General features: G+C 43.3%; 3 protein-coding genes across 6 annotated transcripts; 1 reads left to right on the forward strand and 2 right to left on the reverse strand.

The window, feature by feature from the left end:
- The first annotated feature begins 124 nt into the window (after positions 1–124).
- Positions 125–2,325, forward strand: LOC124314189 (serine hydrolase-like protein). Of its 3 annotated transcripts, none has more exons than XM_046779313.1 (5): positions 125–475; positions 779–941; positions 1,023–1,207; positions 1,280–1,407; positions 1,481–2,325. In XM_046779313.1, the coding sequence occupies exons 3-5, from the start codon at positions 1,036–1,038 to the stop codon at positions 2,186–2,188; spliced, it is 1,008 nt and encodes a 335-aa protein (XP_046635269.1). In that variant the 5' UTR covers positions 125–475; positions 779–941; positions 1,023–1,035; the 3' UTR covers positions 2,189–2,325. The 3 variants fall into 3 exon arrangements, with proteins under 3 accessions (XP_046635269.1, XP_046635270.1, XP_046635268.1); XM_046779314.1 differs by having other exon boundaries at positions 128–475; positions 751–941; positions 1,013–1,207; XM_046779312.1 differs by having other exon boundaries at positions 128–475; positions 1,013–1,207.
- Positions 2,326–3,047: 722 nt separating this feature from the next.
- LOC124314062 lies at positions 3,048–5,607 on the reverse strand. Its single transcript, XM_046779066.1, has 7 exons — positions 5,286–5,607; positions 4,983–5,122; positions 4,715–4,922; positions 4,528–4,641; positions 3,677–4,461; positions 3,523–3,607; positions 3,048–3,443 (listed from the first exon to the last, which is right to left on the reverse strand). The coding sequence occupies exons 1-7, from the start codon at positions 5,403–5,405 to the stop codon at positions 3,132–3,134; spliced, it is 1,764 nt and encodes a 587-aa protein (XP_046635022.1). The 5' UTR covers positions 5,406–5,607; the 3' UTR covers positions 3,048–3,131.
- Positions 5,608–5,697: 90 nt separating this feature from the next.
- LOC124313958 (protein winged eye-like) lies at positions 5,698–16,690 on the reverse strand. Of its 2 annotated transcripts, none has more exons than XM_046778853.1 (14): positions 16,298–16,690; positions 15,101–15,404; positions 13,096–14,043; positions 10,970–11,812; positions 10,637–10,879; positions 9,887–10,207; positions 8,964–9,336; positions 8,648–8,867; positions 8,169–8,307; positions 7,962–8,075; positions 7,401–7,862; positions 7,105–7,325; positions 6,868–7,038; positions 5,698–6,800 (listed from the first exon to the last, which is right to left on the reverse strand). In XM_046778853.1, exons 2-14 carry the CDS (start codon positions 15,327–15,329, stop codon positions 6,570–6,572), a joined length of 4,515 nt encoding a protein of 1,504 aa, XP_046634809.1. In that variant the 5' UTR covers positions 15,330–15,404; positions 16,298–16,690; the 3' UTR covers positions 5,698–6,569. The 2 variants fall into 2 exon arrangements, with proteins under 2 accessions (XP_046634809.1, XP_046634808.1); XM_046778852.1 differs by having other exon boundaries at positions 8,648–8,870.
- Positions 16,691–16,920: the final 230 nt, after the last annotated feature.

The following is a 16,920-nucleotide window of genomic DNA, read 5'->3' on the forward strand; positions in this document are numbered from 1 at the left end:
ACAAACCATTCCAATAATTTTATTTGATAGTTATTTATTTTTCGAAATTTATTTTGTTATATTTTTATTATATTGCCTTATATACTTTTCCTATAGCTCTGACTTTTCTCACAATTTGACTCATAAATTGCTGTATTTTATTGTGCCCGTTAGATGGAGGGACGTGAGATCCACGGAACAAGTTGGCCGTGTTGTCGATTTCAAAAGATTTCTCTGCTGTCTGCTGGCAGTGCTTAAACGACCTTTATAAAGTTGGTCTGAAACTCGTTTGTTTATTTCCTACATAGTTGCACGAACCGTGACCGGCTATCGTATCTAAAACCCTAAAACTATGAGAAACGAGTTCTCAAGACGGCAAGTGATCTCATTCTCAGCAAAATTGCCAGTCTGAAGATCACGTCAGTGTTTCAACGCTTAGCTATTTGTAGTGCCGTCAGAATTTGGAGAAGAATAGCATCGATCCAGACGTCTCAAGGTAGGCAACAAGAACAAACCATTTTCTTCTAGCTTTATCTCTTGTCAAGTAGCTATTTAGTTGCATATCGTCAGCATCTCAGTGTCATCTCAGTGTCGATCTGCATCTAAACCAATGAACAGGCTGAACATTTAGACCTAATGTTTTTAGACACGATCTTGTTCAAAGTCAAAATGTTTCCTTTTGTTTTGTTACTATGGAGTCTGAAGGTTACGTTTGTTTTTCACTACAATCAACGTATCAATTGATTTTTGATCGATTGCCCTTTACATCAGTCTGCATTCTATTTGCCATTGACACCAGGAAGCGATAGCTTGTCTCCCGGTGGGATTTTTTCAGTCATTCGACGTGACAAAGTGCACATTTGAGTGAACTTCAGCATCAGGATTATAATTCTAAATTTTTAAGCCCGTCGTCGCCCATTGCGATTTAGTCGCTCGTTGTAGATATTTCGTCGACCCATCTGGTGAGTTTGATTCGCTTCTCCAGAAAAATGCAAAATAGCATTGACGCTTATTATGCATTTTTTTTTTCAAGTCATTTTTAGAATTGAGAAAAAAATGGAGAACGAAGCAGAAAAGAAGTTTTTTCGTTTGCAACACATCATTCCGAGGAGCCTGTCAGCCGCTTCCGTGAAAAGTAGTGCTGGTTCATCGCCAATCAGGGAAACCGTGTCGGCAAATGCTAACCCTGAGGAATTCGTCTTCAAAATGACTTATGGAAATGTAGCAGGTATTCGATGGTTCGTCTTCGTTCATCAAATTTTAAATTCCGTGACGAATTTTATTTTTGTTTTGAAAAAAGGCAAAATTTGGGGTCCCCCTGACGGACACCCCGTGTTGGCACTTCACGGCTGGCTAGATAACGCTGGCACTTTTGATACCTTGATACCTCTACTGCCACCAAACTTACGAATAGTTGCTGTCGACACCGTATAACACACATTTTTTTGGCTTTAGCTTATGTCTGAAGTTTAACGAACAAAATTTCTAATTTTTTCTTTAGGCCGGACATGGATTGAGTGACCCTTTTCCTCCTGACATTGCCTATAATTTTATTGACTGTTTACTTGGCATCGAACGATTAGCCAGACACTTCAAATGGGACAAATTTTCGTTGATAGGACACAGTTTGGGCGGTGCCATGGCTATGCTCTATGCAGGAACATTCCCGAATAAGGTGGATAAACTCGTATGTCTCGATGTCGTCCGCGTTATTCCTACCAAGACCGAAACGATTCATCTCCGATTGCAAAAAGCGACACATAAATTGCTCAAGCTAGAAAATGCCATCATTGCAGGTCCGGAAACACCTGTGAGTTATGCAATGGCTGTCGAGAGATGCGTTGTTGGGACATTTGGATCCCTTGACGAGAAAGCGTGCGATGTTCTCTTCAAAAGAGGACTGAAGAAGGTCGAAGAAGACGGATATGTTTTTACTCGAGATCGACGACTCTTGGCCGCTCCACTGTCGTTCATCGCCAAAGAGCACCAACTCTTTTTAGCTCATAAAGTAACAGCTGATGTTTTAATTATAAAATTTTCGGAGGGACCTTATTTTGAGGCCCCGGAAGATTATGAAGAACATATTGAAGCTCTAAAAACTAGTTCCAAACGTGTTCAATACGTCACCGTCGATGGCATGCACCACACTCACCTGAGAAATCCCGAATCCGTTGCCCCAATTATTTCCGATCTTTTCAAAGATCTCTAAATGTCTATATGTATCATTATAACTCAAATCACTTATTCAGTTTAAATATTGTATATCCATCCTAGTGTAGGACAATTAACTTGGTTCTTATTATCAAATAAATTTTTTTGTTGGGGGTTGATGAAACAATTAAATTTCAAATTTGGCTTACAAGAATTTTGATTTTGTCTATTCTTTCCGGTAACTTCTTTTTTAAACTAGAAGTTACCGACTTGCTTCGGTGTGCGGTGTATTAGGAATCACCGTTTCGCTAAGGTTAGTCTGTTTGAAATCCGAAAAAGATTAACTCAAAGATAATTTTTTTTTTTTAAATTCCATTTATATTTTTAGTATTCTTATTTTTCAATATTAGAACTAGAATGTTTACATTTGAAAGAATATGGGGTACTGTAAATTTTTTGTTTTGTTTTGATTTTCTAGTATCCTAATCGTTATCATGAAATATAATTGATTGGATTCATAGAAAATAATTGCTGTCCAGAAATACTATTCTGATATTTCTGAAAATCCATAATTGATATTTTATATCGAGTAAATCATAAACGACTCGTGGTATATTATATGTAGGAAGTTATATAATGCTAAATGATCTCTAATCGATTAATAAAATTTTCATTGGATCCATTTTCAAAGAAATTTGGCTTGTTTCAAGTTATATAGGCCATTGTATTGAATGCTTCATATGCGATTATAAGAATTGAAGCATATTTATTTATTGGCCTATGTAACTTGAATAGGTTGCTACTCATATATTTTATAATGCGTTATTTCAAAGGAAATTTTATCCCCCCCTTGAATTTTAAAGAAAAAGTAATCGATATGCTAACGTCAATACTTATTCTGATCAACTACTTTTTAATCTAAATGTACTTGTAACTTTTAACTCTATGTCAAAATATTGTACCAATACAAAATAAGCTGCAGTTCAGAGGAGCGAGATAGTTTAACCAACTATCTTAGCCGAGGCAATGGCAATATGATCTTTGCTACAGTCCATGTAACTTATTGCATCACAAACGGCGAAGCCATCGCAGACATAACCGAATACGGTCGACGTTCGATGATTTTCGTTACTTTCTTCTCCAAGGTGAATGCAAAATTCTGTCGACACAATACTGCATTGCGTTTTTACATAGTCGCGTTTTAATCGGAAAAAGATGGCTCCGCGGGTCTTTTTTAAAGGCGAAAGATCCGCCATGTATAATGCTTCCGGTCCTGGAAATTTGCCTCCCATGATGTATGTCTTCGGCTTCGACTATAATACAATATTCAATTTTTATAAAATAGGTTTTCTCTGAAAAATTCGGTCATACGGATGACAGTTTAAAGCCTACTTGATAAATGACAGTTCCAGGATAAGCGGGTCCTTCGGTAGCTTGACAACTTTGAACAAATTGCTGGCACATGACTGGAGCCAAACTAATGGTAAAAGTCGGAAAACAAATTATTAATTGTCAATTTCTATTTCTATTCAAACAAAATGTATACTCCGGTCGAAGTTCAAAGACGATATTTCCGTACGGCCTTCCATTTACGGCTAGGTTAAAGACAACTGTTGTGTTTTTTAATGACATCAACGACGATGCCCTCATCCGTGATGGCCTAACGCTGTAAGTCTCTTGAGAGGTCGTTTTTAATGGTTGAAATTCTAGGCTTGATAGATTCCAACTCGATGACAAGGGTTCATTTCGAGTATTAAGTTGCTCTTGCCTGGTAGGACGAAACTGGCCAGTTTTATCATAATCCGTTTGCTGACTGCTGGAACATTGATTTGCTAGGGACACATCCGTTTTAGTATGTTCAAATGACTCTGGCCTTAGTGCTAAATAGGAAGCTGTTCGTGTTAAAGGTTTGCCTATTTTTTTATTTTCAGCTTCTTTTCCAGGGACTTCTGGAAATTTGATTTCTGTTGTGTTTCGCCTTGCTTTTGTCATTTTCAACTTTCTCTGCATCACAGAAGATTTTGCTGGTGATTCCATTTGAACGCTCAATAGAATCAAAACGAACAGAGAAGTTAAAATATTCGATTCCTGTTCGTTGGCTCCTTGTGCAGGGAAATTGATTAGGGCACGATTGAGCAGAGGAATTGATAGCTTTTCACTGTTTGAATTTTGTACGTCAACGGAGACCATTGCTTTGCGCATTGAATCGAAATCCGTCGTTTTCTTTTGTTTCAATTCGCTCATTAGTTGATTGTATTCCTGGAATAACCGGTGAATATTTTCTCCCGTTTCTTTTTCTTCTAATGGTTTGCTTAATTGATCAGCTACTTCCTGTCAAAATAAGTTGATTGAACTCTGCGTCTACAAAGAAATGAATTTATCCGAAAAAAAAATAACCGATAAATGATTTTGAATTTTGGTGATGTGATGTTCGGTTTCTTTGGTGCGGGTGTCGATTTGCGCTTCAACAGCTTGAAGAGCAATTTTTGCGGCTTTCAAAGTCGATTCCATCTATGGGTTGTGGATTATAATTAGGTTTTGGCACTCGACAAATAGCTGATGCCATGATTGATGGCTCTTTTACCTCTCGATACTTGACCAAAGACCTATTCCCGTGAGCCTTGCACGTTATTAAAAGCGATTTAAGGTGACTTTCGGCCATCTCTCTTCCGGTCTCATCTTCCAAGTCATGCGTATCGTGAATTTTTAAGCAGCTTGTATTTTTCGTGACAGTCGTGTTGCAATTAATGCACCAGTAAAAGACATTTTTCGGAGACTCAACATCGGGACTCCTTAATGAAAGGAGCGTGTGAGAAAAACATTTGATTGCGGTTTAATAGATTCATACGTACTCAGCAATAGCCATAAGGTTTGGATTCTCCAATTGCTTCATTATGTAGAAGTTCGTTTGAAGGCTTTTGTCTAGTTCAGAATGTAATTCCGTATCTTGGGCGCATGTTGGGCAATTAACAGTTCCGTTGGTTTTACAATTCTTAAAAATCGTTAAGTATAACAGTCAGGTTTGAATGAAATTTATTTTCGTTGTAAATCTTTAATTAAAAAAAAAAAAAAAAAAAAACCATTTCGCCAGTGGCTATTCGCTGTCCGCCGATTGATGACAAAATTAAAAAAAATACAAAATACAAAATGCTAACCTCAAGACATAATAGACAAAATGTATGGAAGCATTCCAAAAATTTTGGTTTTCTTTTCAGTGTGTCGTATTCTTGTGTGCAGATATCACACTTCGTTGCTGATGATTTCATGGACGCCATGACGCAATTAACTTATTCGAAAAGTGAGGGGAAAAAAGACGTTCTTAACGTCCTACTCTTCGAATTATGTTGATTTCTCTGTAGGATTTGCTTTGTTGCATGTACTTCAACGTTTAAAAAGCATCTTGCTGATAGGGGAGGAAAATGAGATAACTTATCTAATCATACTGTGTCGAATAGAGTCATATCGTGCAATCTGTTCAAAAACTGGCCAGTGAACGTAATCGCATAGATTTTAGAATTTAAAAACTTCTTTGTGAGCGGGTTGAATAGAAAAAAAAACAAAAAACAATTCCGATCTGGAAAGCAAATGTAATGTCTCATATATAGTTCCGTAACTACACAAACATTGGGCCAAAATGGAGAGAAATGAATCAGAAGAATAAGACATACAAGACTGGATGATATTTCGCATGTAATTGTAAAAACGAATAATGGTAACAGGGTCTGGCATTAGGGTTTACCAGTATTATTGTTGTCCCAAGTTTAAATAGTATGATGCTCCGATTTCAAGATAATATTATATGGCTAAACGGGCACCGATACAATACACAATAAGATACAATCAAGCAATCAAAGCATTTCTTTTTTAGCCCACGCAACCACGCTGGATTGCGTAAAAAAAGCGTTGCGACAGGTACTTCTTAGTTTCTCATATTATTTCCTTTTCATTGTCTGTGTAATTGCCCCAAACGGTTATTGATTGATTGCAACGTCCAAGGATTGTTTGTTTGTTTTTCCAAAATAGATACACTTTAAAACTTATTTACAGGTAGCATACGATTATATATAATATAACATTATATACGGACTGTATAATAATATTTAGAAGCCAAAGATTGATGGATAATTATCACATGTAAACCAGACTAAATGTAGAGGCGATTTGTGTGTGGATTTCGCGCAGGTGTCTACATGGACCTTTTTTTTTAAAAAAAAGGGCGTGTGGGGAAGGGGGATGGGAATGAAGCGCTGGTACCTTGAAGCGAAGACACATCGAGTGCCATAAGGCTGCCGAGAAAACATTAGATTAACCAAAATAAATGAGGGGGGGCATGGTCTGTGATATGGTATTGCACTATCAACGCATTGTTAACCTTCACCGGATGAAAAATGAAGAAAGATTAGACATACAAACAGACAATACGGTACGTGAGACTACTGCTACTGTTCCAGCACGTCCGATTCGAAGCTCAGGTGGCCGGATGTGGGATCATAGAAGCCGGCTAGGTAGAATTGGTCGTAGCCAGAACTGTTGTTGTCGTCCAAATTCAAATTGACGTCAGGTTTGCCTTTGCACAGAAGGCGGTACTCGTCTAGTGAGGAGACGGTGCAACAGTGTGAGATGGTCTGCACGTCGTTCTCGTCGACATGGTTCGATTCAAATAAAGCGCCCTTTTTTTTATAAACAACAAAATATTGCACATGAACTATTTTGAATTTAATAGAAATTTGTTATTACCGGAATCTTGAGATTGGTGAGCCGGCGTCCTCCGCAAGTCTCTTCGGGGTGGTAGAACCAACGAACTTTAACTGTCATGGAACCACCCCACGACTGCCAGAGAAGCTCGATACGGCCAACGTAGGGACGATCAGGTCTACCGGCTGACAAGAACACGGCACAGTCACCGACCTGTTGGACGAAATTTTGATTGAATTTGGGTTGAAATGAAACAAATTTGAATGGCTCGCTACTTACGCGGATGATTTCATCTCCGCGATGGATGGCTTTGTAGAATTCTTTACGGCCTTTCCCCTTGGATGCTTTCTTGAAACTGGCGCCTAACCACTGCCACAATTGCCGTTCCGGCAGGAATGCCGCCATTTTGCTCTTATTGGTTTTACGCTGCTGCTGCTGCTGCGGCTGCTGGGGCTCTGGAGATCTGGTCTTGGCTGCCGCCCGGCGAGGAAGCGGCGAAGCTGTGTACGTTTCGATTCAAGTCAACACATACTGTGTAACATGTCATCAAAATGATGAACGAATCGGGCTCATACCAGAGTAGTTGACCGCTTCTTTGCTGCCTCTCGTTTCCATTTTGACGATGGGCTCGCTGTCATCCGCTGCCGCACCCTCTAGAGCGTGATCGATGGCCAATCCGGGACTGATGGGAATGATCAAATCCGGCTGGTCCAACACCGGAGGCAGCTCATCTGACGTCTCAATTTGGCGCTTTTTCTTGTGCTTCTTTTTATGTTTTTTGCTCTTTCTACACTTTTTTAACTGGACGTTACCATCGTCGTTGTTTTCTTTAGACTCGTCACCTTCCGTTTTCTTGTTCTTCTTCTCGGCCGGCTCGTCCACTTCCGCCGCCACCGCCGCCATTCCTTCTGTCTCTTTGTGAACCGACGGCTTGACAGCTACTACGGGAATTTGGGCTGTCGTGGCAGAGGCCGGCTCGGAAATGCGCCTCTTATGGCGTCGGCTCTCTATCGGCAGCAGTGGATTAGGATCCCTTTCTGTTGTAATGTCGAAACGAAAATGCGATTTAGTAAATGGGACCATAGGAAGAGAGTATACAGCCAGTGCTGTAATGTCAAATCGGATTGGACACTTGCCCAACACGGGATAATCTGGCGGTAGAAGTCTAATTTGACTGACGGGAATGCGGCCGCTGTCGCCGTCGTCAAACTCGACGTCGATCTCATCCTCGCGTGCAACACTTCGATGACCTGAATGACAAAAGACAGCCGTAACGGATGACGTCAATACATACGTCATAGCCAATAGAATTGAAACATTCGTCAAGTTAATTAAGTTCGTACTGGCGTTAGGCGGTAGAGTGGCCGGATGGATGTTGGAAACGAAACCCGGATAGAGGCAACGTGACTTGCGACTCCAGTAGCCGCAAACGCGTGTTCCGACCTGCAGCTGGCTGAGACCGAGCGGACAAACTTCCAGCAACTTAAAAATTGAAATTATATAAAAACAAGTGAGATCATTAAAAATCACGCAGGATCCTCCGTCATGTGCTATCAAGTTTTTGCCGAGGGACACTCGCGTCGTCGTCAGTATTCTGATCCTATGACATTCACGCTGAAAGAACAAAGAAAATGGGAGGAGCTTTTTTTCTTCTTGTTGCGGAGCAATAGCCATAACTATCCGGACATCCAGTTAACGATTCAACGCGCCCGGGTAATAAATGATCAGGACGACACTCGTAAAGTAAAACCCAAAAAATGATGGGAAAACTGGGAAGACGCTGGGCTCACACACATCGAAAAGTCTATATACGGCAACTCACTGCTTCGTGAAGTAGTTCTTCCGTTGAGAGAATTCTAGGCCGGCTGCCACGCTCACCGTCTACCACGACACCGTAAATGTCGGGTGGACAGATCCCCGATACGGTGCCACCATGCAAAAGTCCTTCTTGTTCCGATATTAGCACGCGTAGCCCGTCCTGGAGTAGATCTTGAGTCAGTAACCACGGCGATTTGGTGGTATCTTTTGTTGGTTCCGGATCGCTGCTGGATCAATGGTAAAAAAAAAAGGATTAACTCCATTCAATCGGAAACAAAAACTGAGCTTGGCTATTATTTCTTTTTGGTTTGAGGTTGTACCGTTTTTCTGGTTCAGTTGGCCGCTCAACGACTGGGACTTCAATCACCGGTTCACACGTCGTCGCAGGTGGAGGTGTAGTCGGCGCAGGTATCGGTTGAGTAGGGGAAGCCAGTGGAGGAGTGGGAATAGGTGTAGGGGTGGAAGCCGGTGGAGGAGTAGGAGCCGGTGGTGGTGGAATACAAGTCGTAGAGACAGTATCGATTTCAGCATTACTATCGTCGCTCAGCTGAAGAAATTGCAAGGCTGGCAAACAATGTCGCTCCAGTCGATCGCACTCTTCTTCCGCATCTTCCTTCTCCTCTCCTTCCAGAGTTTCTTCTTCACTTTCCTCGCTGCTGCTGCTACTGGGCTGCTGCTTCAATTGGAGCTCGGCTATTTAAAACGAAACAAAACAAACACATCGCCATTGATCAAGTGGACAACACATAAACAGCCGAGCATTCATCTCAAAGAATATAAAGAACAGCCCAAGATAGATCCGAGTTTGAACATTTTAGGGAATCCCGAATCTTTGACTAGAGACGTGACTTGAATAATTTTGCTCGACCCTTTCCCACCCCAATAGGGTTCTATTGATCTCATTTGTAATGCTATATAGCCTTGAGCAGGTTCTATTGGACTCTTTGGGTTGGAGAGATAACAACCTGATTGGTAAGCTGGACGCGCGCCCAACTTCCACCTGTGGCTGGAAAAAGAAAAAAAAAACAAAAAAGAGCAGAGAGAAACCAGTTCCCTCGTCTATACTTTTGCTTCATCAAGCCAAAGCATCTTGCTCAATTTTGGGTGGAAGAGGGGACTCCAAGTGGACATTGATCAATGTCATTTGTCGATTCCATCAACGGAAGCTTCACCGCAGGAAGGTTTTTTTTTTTCTACTACGGCCGGAAGAAAAAGGAAAACAATAGGAACCACATTTTCTTACCTTTGAGTTTGGGTTTCATTTTGGGTTTGGCGGGACTCTTGGATTTATGTCCAGAGGAATTCTTTTTCTTGTTCTTTTTGGTGGCAGATGGATCGCCCGAGTGGCACCACTGGAACAATTGGAAAAATTTGCGCTTCTTACTGGGCACAATCGTTTCGGTCAATTCGGAATCCTGCTTCCGCACAGGGAAATCCGGTTTGCGTTTCTTCTTCTCTGCCGGAATGACAGCATTGGTCGGCAGTGTGGGGGCTAAAGAGTTGGCAGCCGACGCCAAAGCGGCCGCATACGAAGTCGGAATCCTCGGCAGTTCCACTTCATCACCTTGGAAGGAAAAATATCAAAAAATGGAGAGAGAAACGTTAACAATAATGAAGACCAAATCCGCTTTTGTTAGACCGCAAATTCGATTAATAGGTGGGGGCGGATATTTGTGGTTTTCTGGACTCTCTCATCATTACGGTGGGGCGCTCTCTTTCCTTGATGGAATCGAAAAGCATTAGTCGCCAACGACAGAGACAAAAAACCAACAGAAACCAACAAAAAAACATGTTGGAAATGTTCAAATAAAAAGAAACGGGATCGACTTGTTAGCGAGCTGTTGTTGCAAGGAAATGGGGGAGTACATTAAGTCATTTTGAACGATCTAATCTCGCCAAAGCGCTGCGGCAGGGGGGGAAAGACAGCTCGGAGAGAGTTGGTCGATGAAAACCAAGAGGTGGGCGTCTATGACGTTCGTTTTGTGTTACACACCCGTGAACCGTTGCGTAGCAGTAGTAGATGACGGCAGCTCCAAACGACCGGGAACGATGAAGTCGACTGACGTCGAAACGATTTTGGCCGGCTCGCTCGACTGCTCTGGTTGCTTTGTTGCCGAATGGTGGCTTCCGTCGCGGCTACTGCTACTGCTGCTATTCCGTCTTCGTGAAGCTTTCTCTTCTTTGTCAGAGCTGGATCGCTTCTTTTTCTTCTTCTTGTCCAACTTCTTCTTGCATTCTGCAGAATGAACAGGTACATTGTTAGTCAAAACTACCGAACGCACCACTCGGACGGGGGGTGGGGGAAATTATTGACATTCTCATTTACTTAGGCTACTCAGCTCCTTTTGTTTCTCCTTATACTTGCGTTGTAATTCAGCCAGCTTGGAGCGGAAGTCGAATTCCACCTGAAATCCGGCTGGGCGTGGGCCGCATGACGTGTCCGGCAAAATTTCCCTAGACTCGTTGGTCGATGGAGGCGGATCTGACTGCTGGTACAAGGCGGCCGCGCACAAGACATCTAGCGCGTTTCCGGCCATTTCCACTGTCACCGGCTTGTCGCTGCTGCTGCTGCTGCTGCAGTGCTCCTTTTTGACCATCTTGATTGTTTCCGCCTGGTTCGTCAATTTCGACTGATCAGCTGAAACAAATCGCTCAATGCTATCCGACAAGAGCTGCAATCCCGAATAATCCGCCAATGGCGCTGGATTCTCCTGGACTGTCGGTGAAGGGACGCGTCGATCGTCTAATGAATTTGGAACGCAGATGATTGGATCCTGACTAACTGGGATGGTGGTGAGGTTGTCTCTGACTCGGATGGTTGTCTGCTCCGTCGCTGTTGTGACAGATTCCAGCGGCTGGGCCGTTTCGGACGGGATCGGCTGTTCATTTTTCTCTGGAACAGGCGGTTCTGGACTCATTCGTTCTTCCTTGATGTCTGCTACGTTGGTGGGGCAACTATTGGTGACGCATTCGGGTTTGGACGCGTGGGTGGACGACTCCTCACACGACTCAGCCCTCAGAAGCGGCAGTTCAAAAGCCGACCCGATGACCGGCGGATGGAGAGACCATGAAGCTGTCGGAGTCGCTGCCATATCTGGTGGGAGTCCCCACGGCGACTGAGCCGACGCCGCATAGCCCGGCCACAGAACCGTTGCCCGTGGATACGAATCTGCGCATTTAAAAAAAGTTGAAATTAAATTTTACGGTCAGTCAATCCATTCAAATGATTATCGCAAGTGAAAGATGAAACGGTCTTATTAGCTGGATCAAATTTTTGTTTTAAATGGCGATCCGCTTCAACGAACCGAAAGGAAAAGAAAAAACTTTTGTTTTTCCCCACGACAACGTCCTTGGTGAGAACCAAGTGAAAACGAAAATTGCCTTTAAAAGTCCACCAATCTGTTGGCAGTTTTACTCGTTTAGATCGGGAGCATATCGAATTAGAATACAATAGCTGGCATCCCGTCCATGGCGTCTCCTGGATGCGGGATATAATAATGGGGTCGGGTGGAGAAGGAAAAAAGAATTGGTCCTTTCTCTTTTCATTTAGACGAGACTAGTTTCAAACTGATTAACTTTGTTCCCTCTTGTCACGCTGGTTTGTCGACATGGCAGTACATTTTAATTTTTTTTATTCTTCGATGTTGTTGTTACCAGATTGTGGGGGTGAAGCCTCTCTCTATCTTTTCTATTCTCTTTCACGACACTTAGAGATGTTGTCAACTATAGTGCAGCTAATGTGAATTCAATGGAAAGTCTCGGGCTATATAATGGATTTCAGTGAGAGTGAGGTTGATCGATCAACGCAAAAACATTCGAGTGAAAAGAAAACCCACAACTATGTCGAATTCGTTCCCCTTGGCGACAACAGATAAGTTAAAAAAGGAATGAATCATTTCGGGAGGGGTATACTGATATTCCACGTCGCTTGGTGAGACTTAATCTTTGCTTCATTACAAAACTGTCGGGCACTTTTAAATCGTTTTTATCAGGTCATTGGTCTTTTAGTGCGGGATACTCGGGATTTGTTTTACGGGAGGTGCCAGAGTGCGCGCGCCGACCGTTTCCTGTTGCTCTCCGTTCGAAATTCAAGGCGACGTCAAGATGCAACTGAATCCCACACATTCTATATGCTCAACACTCTAAACTTGTTCCTTTTAAGCGTGTTTTGTTTGGCTTCCAAGATTCCATTTCCGTATTTTAAACTTTGAAACCCGTGTGTGTGTGTGTGTGTGAATGAGCTGCGAAATTCTTTCCTATTTTTCCGTGCCGATCGAATCGGGATCAATGGACTCAGATCTGTGATGTCAGCCGACAATACCAAGTGATCGGATTATATCGGACGAAAATGGCTGACTTTTCCCGATTCTTTCAATTCGTTGTCGGGTATTATTTCTCGTTCGCATGTTGAAAGATAAAACCAAACGAGAAAAGAAAAAAAAGGAAACTCACCCAGACAGGCGGTGGGGATCAGAAGGAAAGGCGAAGGAGTCATTCCGCCAGCGAGATGATGATGATGATGATGTTGATGCAGAAGAGATGAAGAGACGCTGGATGACGGTGGAGTGGGTAGATAAGTCGAATAGCCCATGATGGAGTTCATGTCAGTTGTCGACCAAAGGGAGTTGGCCACCGCAGCATTATACTCCGCCTGATTGGACCAGCCCCAATTTGCGGCCGGAGTGGAGACGAGCGACGGAGCTGCTGGATGGCCAGCGTAAAGAGCCGTTGGATTATAAACGGCTCTTCCGGCCGGATAGCTTGCACTTAGGCCAGCTAGTGAAGAAGGACTGAAGAGATGTTGTTGCTCAGTAGATCCGGCGGATGAGTTGGACATGTTACACAATAGGTCCGTTGGGTAAGAAACGGGACTGGACTGGGCGGCACGCCTAGCTTTGGGATGGACGGGCGGCATGGGCGTATCGGAGCGGCATTTTTCCCTACGCTGCCTGGCCACGGCAATGCCGACCGGAATGGCAACATTCGATGAAGAGGCCGTTGTGGCGTTGTGCTTGCGTTGCGGATGGATCAAAGCCTTCCGCTTGGGAATAGAAGCGACGAAATCGAGATCAGTGGGTGGTGGTGGTGGTGATGGCAAGGAGCCGTCGACTGTCATCACCGTAGCCGGCTGCTGGATGACTTGCAATTGCTCATCCTGGTGCCGTTTCTGCTGCCTCCTCTGGTGCCATTTGAAGAGACTCGCCTCCGGCATTCGTGGCATCGTCCGGCTACATCCTCCTCCTCCCCCCATCTCTTCTTCTTCTTCTTGTGTGCCGCTATCCACTTGGTCGTCGTCTCCACTCTCGTCCTCATCACCGCCGGCGGAATCCGGCGATTCCGTCTTGACTTCACGTTTGATCCGCGTCTCCATCTCTCCGCCACACTCTCCGTCCACCGTCACTGTAATAAAAGGAAGGCGTCGTCGTCACATTGCCAACGCAGGCCAAACGCAATAACAACAAACGTCAGTTCCCAGAAAACTTGGTCGGATGTTTAAAGACGCAAATGATTGCGGAAATAGCTCCAAGTCAACAACATGATTGTCAAACAACGGCCAAAATTTTCTATTTTAAGGTGGCTAACAAGGGGGCTAACACACAATCATACCAGTCCAGCAGACTCTCTTCCCAAGGCCACACACCCAAGCTTCGAAAAATATCCCCAGGTTATTGTCGTATATAAAAGTTAAAACACATTTCTCTCTTGTTGTATATGTACATTCACAAGTCACAACCCCCCACTCCCTCAGGGGGGGCTGAAAGATTAACAGGTAAGGAAAAGGGAGGAGTCACTGCAACCCTCGAAACTTTTATTTTAACACACAGGTCGACTTGAGAAAGGTGCTTTTCAAAGAAAAAGAGCGGGAATCTAATTGAACCTTCCTTCACTTTGTTTCGGAATGGAAAATTTCCTCCTTCTTTTTACAGGATTAGATAGTTCTGATGACCAAAGTGAATCTGTCCAACTGCCAACGTTTCCCAGAGCTCTTGTATTACCATCGTTTTTTTTTTTTCTCTTTTTAATTTCTATTTTTCTCCGTAATGTCTGTCGAAATTCAACCCTACTGACGTATCCCTCGAGGGGTGGTAAAGAGAAAAACAGTCAAGTAAATGACCTGGCTCTTTAAAAAAAAGTTATGTGGTGCACTAATAATAACCATTGGCTAGTAGAAAAGAGTAGGAAGAACTCTAAAGCACAAATAGGCCTATACATAAAGTCGTAAAAAAGTTATCCGTCATGGATAGAAAAGGCCCTTCAAGTGAACTTTGACCTTGTTGCGCGACTTGACCACCACCACAGGGGTATTGGTGACAACTGACAGGACCGTCCTCTCTCTTTTTGTGTCTGTTTCATGTCCCGACAAGCCGCCCCCATCGCACAAGAGTATTCCGCGAAGACTATTATTGAAATGAATGTCTACTGAATTCGACTGGACATGCACCGTGTCTGTTATTACCAGGAGTGTAAGGTGACTGGATGGATGAAGGGTGGTGGTCGACACCACGGGGAGACAGATCCAGGACGACGGGCGGACCGAAACCGTGCCCATCGTAGACGGGTGGAGGTCCTGGAAATTCCGTTTTCATTCCGGGAATCATTGGAGATGTGTTTAGACGTGTCGATCCAGCAACGACTAGCATCGCAGCCTGCTGCAACTGCCCGACTTTGCCCGATTCCGGATCCATGATTATTTTCCTTCGCCAAGATGTCTTACGATTGTTTCACGAACAAGTCACGGACGTTGCCCATTGCACCCAACGCTAAAAATACAAAAGAAACGACAAATTAGGTTATTGATCGATTGCCTAAGATATTCGAACGTCCATCACATCTAAATCAGCCCACGTCAGCGTTCACATCGATCCTTTGCTACAACCAATTCGAGGAGATCAATAGTCACACGACGCTGCGAGGTTCTCTCTTTTTTAAAAAAATAATAATAAATAACGGCGCAAAATAAAAAAAGTTAATTTGACCTCGTGACTGGGTGACGACTACTAGAAACATCAGCCGACACAGCAGCAACTGATAACGATATCTCTCCCGGTCAACTGATGTGAAGACTCTCGGCGCGACAATAAAAGAGAATATTACGGCTAAACACGGGAAAGGTTTTGAGTGAAATCGGATCGGACTCAACCTACAAGCTGGAACGCGACGAGGCAAGCGGGAAATTCGATCATAGTGAGGGGGTGGCGGTTGAAAATTGTTCCAAAAAATAAATAAAAAGATGTTTAAAACATTAAAAGAGAAAACGCCGGGAAAGAGGTCATCAGCAGATGGGGAAATGCATCTCAACTGAAAATTATATTCACATGCTGCAGCAACCCTCCTGTCTTATCATCGTGTTATTGAGTTTGTTTATGGTAATTGCAAGCAGAAAAACCACCTACGTAAAAAGTTAGTAGACACGAAGGGATTGGCCTAACAATAGTAAATGTCTTGAGCCGTTGCGTCATTCAAGGTAAACGTACAGTTGCAGCAAACATAAATGCCCATGGGACACAGGCCAATCAACGTGCTTTCTACGTAATATCATCAGTTGACGAAAAATCAACTTCAAAACGCGCCTTTGATCTTTAGAAGAAAAATCAACTTCCACTTGACAAGACTAGGAGCTGCCGAAATTTACAGAAATGTGAGTTTTTCTTACCCGGTAAAAGCCGTCGGAATTGTGGTCAGCTAATAAAGACTAGCGTCAACACGGGGGCCTAAGATAGTCAGTTCAGGATGAACTACGCCGCAAAAAAAAGATAGAACTGCGACGGTGCCGTCGCGGAACTTTCCAGGCGGCGTCACTATTAGCAAACAGTGATCCAACGTTTTCCAAAAGGTGAAATTCGGTGAATTTTTAGATGATTTCTTCGCTTTCAACACACGACAGCACTAAACCGATATCGAACTGACAGATTTCTGCAATGTCAACTTTGTTTTCACAATCAAAAGTGTTGTTTTGATGAAAATTGTGCCTGGCACCAACAATTTCGACTGAGCGTCACTACGAAAAAAAACCAGCACAAACGAACGTAGTTTCCTCGACAGAGTCTCTCAACAGAATGGTTGAACGCGAGTCGAATGCAAGAGAAGAGTCGAGCCCAGTGACTCCGCCCTCCAACGAATTGAACCAATGGCAAGAAATGGTTGTTTATCTAGCCCCGCGCAACAAACTCCGCCCAGGGCCTTTTGCAAAAGAGGTGGATTGGGGGAGAGAAGGGGGGACCCTTTCATTATTTTTAACCCGTTTTTTTTTCTCTTTTACTCGGCGTCATGGCTCTC

The sequence above is a fragment of the Daphnia pulicaria genome, chromosome 10, assembly GCF_021234035.1.
Source record: "Daphnia pulicaria isolate SC F1-1A chromosome 10, SC_F0-13Bv2, whole genome shotgun sequence".
NCBI classification, from domain to species: Eukaryota; Metazoa; Arthropoda; class Branchiopoda; order Diplostraca; family Daphniidae; genus Daphnia; species Daphnia pulicaria.

Excerpts from the sequence above, each read along its gene's own strand:
- LOC124314062 (XM_046779066.1), bottom strand. The coding sequence starts at position 5,405 with ATGGCGTCCATGAAATCATCAGCAACGAAGTGTGATATCTGCACACAA. Across the intron at positions 4,642-4,714 it reads CTTTGGTCAAGTATCGAGAG|ATGGAATCGACTTTGAAAGC; the intron begins GTAAAAGAGCCA and ends CACAACCCATAG. Across the intron at positions 3,444-3,522 it reads CTGGAACTGTCATTTATCAA|TCGAAGCCGAAGACATACAT; the intron begins GTAGGCTTTAAA and ends ATTGTATTATAG.
- LOC124313958 (XM_046778852.1), bottom strand. The coding sequence starts at position 15,329 with ATGGATCCGGAATCGGGCAAAGTCGGGCAGTTGCAGCAGGCTGCGATG. Across the intron at positions 10,880-10,969 it reads AAAGGAGCTGAGTAGCCTAA|AATGCAAGAAGAAGTTGGAC; the intron begins GTAAATGAGAAT and ends TTCATTCTGCAG. Across the intron at positions 8,871-8,963 it reads CCAACTGAACCAGAAAAACG|CAGCGATCCGGAACCAACAA; the intron begins GTACAACCTCAA and ends CCATTGATCCAG.
- LOC124314189 (XM_046779313.1), top strand. The coding sequence starts at position 1,036 with ATGGAGAACGAAGCAGAAAAGAAGTTTTTTCGTTTGCAACACATCATT. Across the intron at positions 1,208-1,279 it reads GACTTATGGAAATGTAGCAG|GCAAAATTTGGGGTCCCCCT; the intron begins GTATTCGATGGT and ends TTTTGAAAAAAG. Across the intron at positions 1,408-1,480 it reads GAATAGTTGCTGTCGACACC|GCCGGACATGGATTGAGTGA; the intron begins GTATAACACACA and ends TTTTTTCTTTAG.